Below are 10,064 nucleotides of genomic sequence, written 5' to 3' on the forward strand. Positions count from 1 at the left end.
CGCGAACTCTAGTAATTGGTCCAGTATGTATAGCAGCAGGGACTGTGGGTGTAACAATGGTATTGATGTCCTCATCAGATACAGTCCCAAATACCTAACTCTGGCTTAGGACAAACACATAGCGCCGCGAGGTGTCATGTTGGTGAAGCTCCCAGGCAAGAGACATCTCTCCTTCTGTGTCGTTCGCCCATCTACCTCATATTAGTTTGACACAATCCTGAGATGGGTGTCATTAAAGTCATGTCTTCGGCGGCGAGCTAACACGTGCCCAGACAAGATTTGCATAACTACCTGCCCGCTCGACACCAACACGACAAGTGACAGCCTGATCGATGAGGTGAAGCGCTGACACGGTGGCTCGGGTCTTCGCTAGCTTCCCAGCAAGGGGCCTTGTCGGGAATCCCAAGCTCAGTCTTCTGTATTCTTGATCTCTGCCTTGGGAGATCTTCTTCATATCCTTGTAATCTGGTTTTGAGTTTGTTTTTCGTTGCCCTCCACCAAGCCTTGCCGTCCGAAGAGTTGCTACTGCTTGTGCATAAGTCTGGGGGGTATTAAGGACCCAAATATTAGTACACTGGCAACTATTTGGATAGATTGCGCTAAGCAGGACGGTCAAATTGCTGGAGTAGAGCCACACCTTGTGGATGGGGGCCTCTTGATTTGCAATATGTCGATGATACAATTCATTTTATGAAACATGACCTGGACAAGGCTCGAAACCTGACGTTCTTGCTTTCAGCTTTTGAGCAAATGTCAGGGCTTAAAATTAACTTCCAAAGTGAACTATTCTGCTTCAGAGAAGCCGTTGAGGCAGTTGCCGCATATCTTGATCTATTTGATTGTGCACAAGGATAATTCCTCATTAAAATTTTGGGAATCCCGGACCATTATCGACGCCACACTAACGCGGAGTGGAAACAATTAGAGGAGCACTATGAGAAACAATGGAGTAGTTGGAAAGGCAAGTTGCTCTAAGCTAGAGGACAATTGGTCTTGATCAATTATGTCTTCACAAACATGTTTCTCTCTGTGTTATCCTTCTTCCAACCCCCAAAAGGGGTCCTCAAATGACTGGATTACTTCATATTCAAATTCTTTTGGCTGGGAGATCGGTATAATAAAAGGTACCGACTAGGCAAATAGAGTGTGGTTTGCAGACCAAAAGACCAAGGTGGCCTATGCATTCATGATCTTCAAATGAAGAATGATGTCTTACTTAATAAATGGTTATTCAAACTACTTGCTGAGGATGACGTTTGGCAAACCATGCTGCGAAAGAAGTACCTAGACCAAAAGGCTGTGTCTTAGGCATTTTGGAAACATGGAGATTCACACTTCTAGGCAAGTCTAATGGCAGCAAATAAACATCTCTTTCACTTCGGATCATTCACGATAAGGGACGGCTCAAAGATTCGTTTCTGGTAGCATAATTGGCTAGGTAACGCAAGTCTCCGAGAATAATATCCAACTTTGTACCACATTGTTCGCGACAAGGCCAGTACTCTTGCAGATGTGTGCAACTCGTCCCCTCTGAATATTTCCTTCATACGGAATCCAGTTGGCCCTCGCTTTTTGTCATGGAAAAATCTTTTTTTGGAATCTCACCACATCTGGGTAATTTACAGTTGACTCTATTTATTATGTACGCATGCACTTTGAGATTTCGGTGGGTAATAATAATGAAATTTGGAGAGCGAAAATTGTACTAAAAGTGATAATTTTCATGAGGTATCTTCGGAGGGGAGTTGTGCTAACCAAATAAAACCTTGCTCGCCACAATATGCAAGGAAGTAAGAAGTGTAATTTTTATACTAATGACGAAACAATCAAGCACCTTCTTTTTCGTACGCGCATTTTATATGGCCAGTCATCTAAATAGTGTCCAATTCATATCCACCAACAAGTGTCCGCCAACATTTATGGTCATTGACTGGATGGAATCCCAAAGATGTTTAAAAGCTAATAAGGGTGGGAAAGTATGTCTTATTATGGTCGATTTGGCTATGCAGAAATGATTATTCTTTTAATAACAAAAACTATTCTCCTTTGCAGGTTATTCTTCGATGTACACACTCACTTCATATGTGGTCAATTCTACACCTTAAGGAGTACCGACCACTATTTACGGCGGTGTGTATGCGGTTGGAGAGGGTGGTTGATGGGGTTATGTACCTAGGGTAGGGTCATGGACCTGATCTAAGTACCTTACCCAAGGACACCCTCAGAAGAAGTCGCCTTCCAGTCGACTAACGAGGGACACACTCGACTGACTTGAAGGACTCGACCACGAAGACTCACTCGACCACCAGAAGGTCAAGAGGCACTCTGCACTGCAACGGCCTGTAATCAAGTAGACTTTATGATAGTAAAGGCACTTTATGTGGGGCGTTACCAGTAACGCCCCAGACTTAACTCACCTTAAACCCTCTCCTACGTGGGCTGGCTGGGGTCCTGGCGCACTCTATATAAGCCACCCCCCTCCACAGGCAGAAGGGTTCGGCACCTTGTAACTCATATACTCATAATCCACTCGACCGCCTCCGGGCTCCGAGACGTAGGGCTGTTACTTCCTCCGAGAAGGGCCTGAACTCGTACATCCTTTGTGCTTACAACCTCTCCATAGCTAGGACCTTGCCTCTCAATACCTACCCCCCACTCTACTGTCAGGCTTAGAACCACGACAGTGGTCACGCAGGTTTTTACCCAATATGGATGGAGGCATGACCTCCGGGTTGGTCTACCGTCTCCAGCATCTTTGGCATAGGTATAATGTCAGTCTTTTATGGCTTTGCTATTGCAGTTATGTTGGTTTTATTTTAGTGTCGTGATGATGGTGTGTCGTCGTGTGCATCTTAACTATGTTGTGGTCGGGTGTTGCTTATTATGCTTTGTATGCTACATTTTGAGTTAATAAAAATGCCCTTTATAAAAAAAAGCAATATATTTGCACTATTCCTTGACCAAATGGCGGATAGAGAAGTGGTCCAGGCGATTTTACCTTATAAAATAATATAAATTTTTATATTCAATCAAAATAAAATCAAATCTAACAAGATAATGGGGTAACTGAGCCCGTAGACATCGAAGCAACCCGAAACAAAAGGGATTCTACAACCAAGGCCAGATCTCTGAAAATCCTCGCTGAAACCACAGTCAACTCACCCCTTAGGCCTCAACATCACACCGGTTCATTACCTACCTAGGATACGGCTCAGTAATTGTAACCGCATTCACAGAGACATCCTGTCCCAGGATGAAATCAGATCGGTCATATGCCGGAGAAGCTAAAGCCGCTTCTCTCCCAAAGAAGAATGCAGGTTGCGCGGGTGCTTGAATCTCCGTGTTGTCCCTGGTTAACATGAAAATGACGGATGATATGTAAGGCCTGTCGATAGGGTCCGACTGGACGCACATCAACCCGATGTGGATACATCGTAAGGCCTGTCGACTGGACGCACATCAACTCGACCGCCTCCGGGCTCCGAGACGTAGGGCTGTTACTTCCTCCGAGAAGGGCCTGAACTCGTACATCCTTTGTGCTTACAACCTCTCCATAGCTAGGACCTTGCCTCTCAATACCTACCCCCACTCTACTGTCAGGCTTAGAACCACGACAGTTGGCGCCCACCGTGGGGCAGGTGTTTTAGCGATTTTGTGGAGAAGTTGCAATTCTTCCGAGTACTTTCATCATGGTGTCTGTTGGAGTTTTGGTCGGGGGTCAAGAGATCCGTCTCGGCACTCTCACCTTCATCGCCGACGACTCCGCGTGGCTCCACGAGGCTCCACTCGACGTTGATGCGCTCCCCGTCCGCGGTGCGACGCATTTTCGTGCATATGTCCGCGGCGTTCTGCTGCGGCAACCGTCGACCCAGTATCGGTCGGCTCCTCCATCGTCCACCCTCCCGGTATTCCGCCGGCGCAAGCGCTCGGGCCGGTCGAGGCTTCAGCGATGGGTGAGGCACGCGGTGGCTCGCCAATCGGCCACCACCCAAGTTGCGGCAATCGAGCCCGACGAACCTCTCTACGGCTTGTTCGATCAGTCGACTGGCTTCGTAGAGACTGCATCCGAGTGCGGTAGCAGTGATCCAGTGGCGGAAATCTTGATGGTCGACGGGCCCCACAGTCCTCCTGGCTTCGCCCGTGGTGGTGGAGCAGGTGACGGCGGCGACCCTACACGAGGCTACGAAGGGTACCAGCCCGAGCCACTCGACTCTCTGCAAAGAGAGGAACTTCGCCGCAGGAACGAGGATCCCCTGCATATTCCCATCGCAGGAGAAACCCCCGAGGCTCGTGCCTTGGAGGAGGCGCGTCTGGCCAATTTGGCCGAGCGCACTCGACTGGAGAATCTTCAGCGAGCACTCGACGAGCGCGCGCGGCAACGAGTTCCCGACACCAGTCGATGTCAACTCTTCCCGCCAACTCAGGTATATCGAACCCCAATTCAGAATTTAGCAGCTGCGACCCGTATAGCAGAGTCCATCCAGCCTTCGCAGTCGGAAGCTGGCAGAGGTTTGCTGCAGATCAGGGATCTGCTCTGGGCAGCAGGAGATCAGAATTCAGCCGTGTCTGAGTCGCGCAACAGAATTCACAGTCGATCCGTCACTGTGAATACGGTTCAGTCGGCTCACAGCCCCAGATCGCCTCCGCGGCGTGAAGGGCGCGAGAATCGGCGAGATCAATATGGCGACAGACTCGACCGAGATGATAGGCGTCGAGTGCCCTATTCCCCTCCGAGGGGTGGGTCTTACGCTCCTCGGCAGCCAGATGATAGGCGTCAGTACAGTATAGGGCGTAGGGTTCCAGTCGACCCCAGAGAACCAGGCTTCGACGCGCGATCCATTATCGTGCAAGGGTTGGTTGACCGGAACAGAGCCCATCGAGGTGGACTCGACAGAGATGTACCCACAAGCAGTCGAGTACATGTTTCTGGTCCTGAATGTTTCAGCAGAGCTATCAGAGCCGCAGTTATCCCTCCCAATTTCAGGTTGGCAACAGGAGTCAGCAAGTTCACTGGTGAGTCTAAGCCTGAAACTTGGCTTGAAGACTACCGAGTGGCAGTTCAGATTGGTGGTGGGAACGACGAGGTGGCCATGAAGCATTTGCCCCTCATGTTGGAAGGTTCTGCCAGGGCATGGTTGACTCAATTACCTCCTAGCAGCATTTACACTTGGGAAGATCTGTCCCGAGTGTTCGTCAGGACGTTTGAAGGAACTTGCAAGCGACCAGTTGGATTGACAGAGTTGCAAGTCTGCGTGCAGAAAACTAATGAGACTCTCAGAGAGTATATTCAGAGGTGGATCACTTTGCACCACACTGTGGAGAATGTGTCTGATCATCAGGCAGTCTGCGCCTTCAAAGATGGTGTCAAGAACAGAGAACTGAGTTTGAAGTTTGGTCGAACCGGTGACATGACCTTGAGTCGGATGATGGAGATTTCTACCAAGTACGCCAACGGCGAAGAAGAAGACCGACTCCGAAGCGGCAAGCACAAGCCGAGTCAGTCGGAAAAAGGAAACACCAGTCGGAAACAGAAGCGGAAGGCTGAACCGGCAGCTCCTGGAGAGGCTCTGGCCGTGACTCAAGGAAAGTTTAAGGGGAAACCAAAAGGATCCTGGAACCCCAAGAAGGTAAAGGATAAAGAAGGGAACGACGTGATGGATATGCCATGTCACATTCACATGAAGAAAGACGAAGAGGGGAATATCATTTACCCGAAGCACACCACTCGCCAATGTCGACTCCTGATCCAGCAGTTTCAGGGAAAACAGTCTAAGGACAAGGAGAAGGAGTCGGACAAGGCCGAAGACAAGGAGGACAGTGAGGAAGGATATCCGCATATCAACTCCACTCTGATGATCTTTGCAGATGTGGAAAGCAGAAGTCGACTGAAAGTGATTAACCGAGAGGTGAACATGGTTGCCCCCGCAAAAGCAAATTATCTGAAGTGGTCTCAAACACCCATCACATTCGACCAATCTGATCACCCGACTCATATTGCCACCCCTAGGAGGCAAGCTTTGGTGGTCGATCCAGTTGTCGAAGGCACTCGACTGACAAAGGTGCTGATGGATGGTGGAAGTGGGCTGAACTTATTGTATGCAGACACATTGAAAGGTATGGGCATTCCGATGTCCCGACTGAGCACTAGTAACATGAGCTTTCATGGAGTTATACCAGGGAAGAAGGCCGAGTCACTCGGCCAGATAGCTTTGGACGTGGTGTTTGGTGATTCGAAGCATTTTCGCAAAGAAAAGTTGACGTTTGAGGTCGTGGATTTTCAGAGTGCATATCATGCCATTTTGGGGAGACCAGCTTACGCACGATTTATGGCTCGACCATGCTACGTGTACCTCAAATTGAAGATGCCCGGTCCCAAAGGAGTGATCACTGTCACCGGTGATCAGAAAAAGGCAGAAGAGTGCTTTCAGAAGGGCTCCAAGATCGCCGATTCCCAGGTGACAGCGGTCGAGTTCGAAGAATATAAGCAAAACGCAGATCCGAGTGACTTGCTGCGATCCAAGAAGCCCGCCACAGAGTCTGCATTCCAGTCGTCCGGTGAGACGAAGCCTGTTCACATTCACCCGACCGACCCCGAAGCAGCTCCGAGCCGCATCTCCACGACACTCGACCCAAAATAGGAAGAAGCGCTCATCCAGTTCCTCCGTGAGAACTGGGACATTTTTGCATGGAAGCCCGCTGACATGCCAGGTGTTCCCAGGGGACTGGCTGAGCATCGCCTAAGAGTCGACTCATCTGCAAAACCAGTCAAAGAGCATCTTCGGCGGTCCGCCGTCCAGAAGAGAAAAGCCATTGGCGAAGAAGTGGCTCGACTGTTGGCGGCAGGATTTATCCGAGAGATATACCACTCCGAGTGGCTCGCTAATGTCGTCATGGTTCCTAAGAAGGACAAGTCGCTCCGAATGTGCATTGATTTCAAGCACATCAACCGGGCCTGCCCGAAAGATCATTTTCCTCTCCCTCGCATAGATCAAATTGTTGACTCGACCGCGGGATGTGAGAGGTTATCTTTTTTAGATGCCTACTCCGGGTACCACCAGATCCGTCTGTACGGGCCCAACGAGGTAAAAACAGCTTTCATCACTCCATTCGGGTGCTTCTGCTATATCACCATGCCATTCGGCCTCAAGAATGCCGGGGCCACATTCATGCGAATGATTCAGAAGCGTCTACTCACTCAAATCAGTCGGAATGTGGAAGCTTATATGGATGATATTGTTGTCAAGTCACGAAAAGGTTCCGACCTGCTCGCTGACCTCGCCGAAACATTTGCCAACCTCAGAAGGTATGATATCAAGCTCAATCCATCGAAGTGCACATTTGGAGTTCCTGGTGGCAAGTTACTCGGTTTTCTCGTTTCCGAATGGGGAATCGACGCTAACCCAGAGAAGATTGGCACTATTCTCCGAATGAAACGCCCTGTGCGAGTGCACGATGTCCAGAAGCTTACTGGATGCTTGGCCGCATTAAGTCGATTCATCTCACGACTCGGTGAAAAGGCATTGCCTCTTTATCGACTGATGAAGAAGACAGACAAGTTCGAGTGGACTCCAGAAGCTGATGCAGCGTTTGCCGAGCTAAAAGCTCTGCTCTCCACCCAGCCGGTGCTTCCCGCTCCAATCAGCAAAGAGCCTCTGTTGCTCTATATCGCAGCCACAGGACAAGTCGTCAGTACCGTGCTAACGGTCGAGCGGGAAGAAGAAGGAAAAGCCCTCAAAGTTCAGCGCCCAGTGTATTATTTGTCTGAAGTCTTGACTCCATCCAAGCAGAGATATCCTCATTATCAGAAGCTTGTATATGGAATATACATGACCACAAAGAAGGTTGCTCATTATTTCTCTGATCATTCCATCACAGTCGTCAGCGACGCTCCACTATCAGAGATTTTGCACAATAGGGATGCAACTGGTCGAGTGGCCAAATGGGCGATTGAACTTCTTCCCCTTGATATCAAGTTTGAGGCAAAGAAAGCCATTAAGTCCCAGGCAATAGCAGATTTCCTTGCCGAGTGGATTGAACAGCAGCAGCCGACTGAAGTTCACTCGGAGCATTGGACCATGTTTTTTGATGGCTCTAAGATGTTGAATGGTTCCGGTGCTGGGGTTGTCCTGGTTTCCCCCAGAGGAGATAAGCTCAGATATGTGCTCCAGATTCACTTTGATTCCTCCAACAATGAGGCAGAATATGAAGCCCTCTTATATGGGTTGCGCATGGCCATTTCACTCGGCGTCCGTCGCCTGATGGTCTATGGCGACTCGGATTTAGTGGTCAATCAGGTGATGAAAGAGTGGGACGTGAGAAGCCTAGCCATGACTGGATACTGCAGTGCAGTGAGGAAGCTGGAAAAGAAGTTCGAGGGGTTGGAGCTCCATCATATACCCCGACTGAAAAATCAAGCAGCTGATGATCTAGCAAAGATAGGTTCCAAGAGAGAAGCCATTCCGAGTGGTGTGTTCTTGGAGCATATACACACTCCGTCAGTCAAAGAGGATCCTTTCACCGAAGAAACTCCACAGCCCAAGAGTGCCACAGATCCGACTGAAGTTGAAGTCCCAGCGGTGGTCGACTTGATCATGGAGGTTTTGGTGGTCATTCCCGACTGGACGATTCCGTATGTCGCATATATCCTGAGGAAAGAGCTCCCGGAGGATGAGGAAGAGGCTCGACAGATCGTCCGTCGATCTAAGGCCTTTACCGTAATCAAAGGACAATTATACAGAGAAAGCGCGACTGGAGTTGGTCAAAAGTGCATAACACCAGAAGAAGGTCGACTCATCCTCAATGATATTCACTCGGGGACCTGTGGTCATCATGCGTCCTCTCGGACCATCGTGGCCAAAGCATACCGAGCCGGATTTTACTGGCCAAAGGCGAATGAGATGGCAAAAGAGATAGTGGATAAGTGCGAGGGATGTCAATTCTACTCGAATATGTCACACAAGCCTGCGTCGGCTCTGAAGACCATTCCACTCGTCTGGCCTTTCGCAGTATGGGGATTGGACATGGTCGGTCCTTTGAGAACAGGACGAAGTGGCTTCACGCATGTACTGGTGGCAGTCGACAAGTTCACCAAGTGGATCGAGGCTAAACCAATCAAGAGCCTTGACACCAGTACTGCTGTTAGCTTCATCAGGGAACTAATATTCAGATATGGAGTCCCACACAGCATCATTATGGATAATGGGTTGAACTTTGACTCAGAGGAATTCAGAGCTTTCTGCAACTCCCAGGACACACGGGTCGACTACGCTTCAGTCGCCCATCCGCAGTCGAATGGACAAGCAGAGCGAGCTAATGGACTGATTCTTAAGGGATTGAAGCCTCGACTGATGCGTGATCTCAAACACGCGGCTGGAGCTTGGGTCTACGAACTTCCCTCAGTACTCTGGGGACTGCGGACCACACCTAATCGGTCGACCGGAAGAACTCCATTCTTCTTGGTCTACGGAGCTGAAGCAGTCTTGCCGAGTGATCTTCTCCACAATGCTCCTCGAGTTGAAATCTACAATGAAGCAGAGGCTGAACAAGCGCGGCAAGACGCAGTCGACCTTTTAGAGGAAGAAAGGGAGATGGCTCTGATCCGGTCGACCATCTACCAACAAGATTTGTGTCGTTTCCACGCCAGAAATGTGAGAGGTCGAGCCTTCCAGGAAGGAGATTTGGTTCTTCGAGTGGATCAGCACAAACCACACAAGCTTGCTCCTTCTTGGGAAGGCCCCTTCATCGTCACCAAGGTTCTCCACAACGGGGCGTACCGTCTTTACAACGTCGAGCATAATATCGACGAGCCCCGAGCTTGGAACGCGGAGCTACTCCGCCCATTTTACACTTAAGTTTTATCACTCGGATGAGTTGCAATAAAGTACTTCTGTAGTTCATGGACCTCAAAATAATAGTGTCATAGTCCCTCCATAATTTCTGTCGCTTTTTATTTTTGTCCAATAAAATTCCCCCTCAGTGGGTGACTTAGCTGCGAATCCGTTTCGCCTAAGTTTGTAAAAATCCTACCGAGTGGCGAGCCAGACTCCCACTCGGAGGCTTAGCTG

General features: G+C 49.4%; 1 protein-coding gene across 1 annotated transcript in view; it reads right to left on the reverse strand.

Moving 5' to 3' along the window:
- Window positions 1–2,992: 2,992 nt before the first annotated feature.
- LOC119363421 (putative receptor-like protein kinase At4g00960) overlaps window positions 2,993–10,064 on the reverse strand; it is a 16,980-nt gene continuing 9,908 nt past the window's right edge. The window contains exon 9 of the mRNA XM_037628770.1: window positions 2,993–3,423. Coding sequence (XP_037484667.1) covers window positions 3,196–3,423 — 228 coding nt within the window. The 3' untranslated portion in view covers window positions 2,993–3,195. The remainder of the gene's footprint in view (window positions 3,424–10,064) is intronic.

The sequence above is a fragment of the Triticum dicoccoides genome, chromosome 2B, assembly GCF_002162155.2.
Source record: "Triticum dicoccoides isolate Atlit2015 ecotype Zavitan chromosome 2B, WEW_v2.0, whole genome shotgun sequence".
NCBI lineage: Eukaryota > Viridiplantae > Streptophyta > Magnoliopsida > Poales > Poaceae > Triticum > Triticum dicoccoides.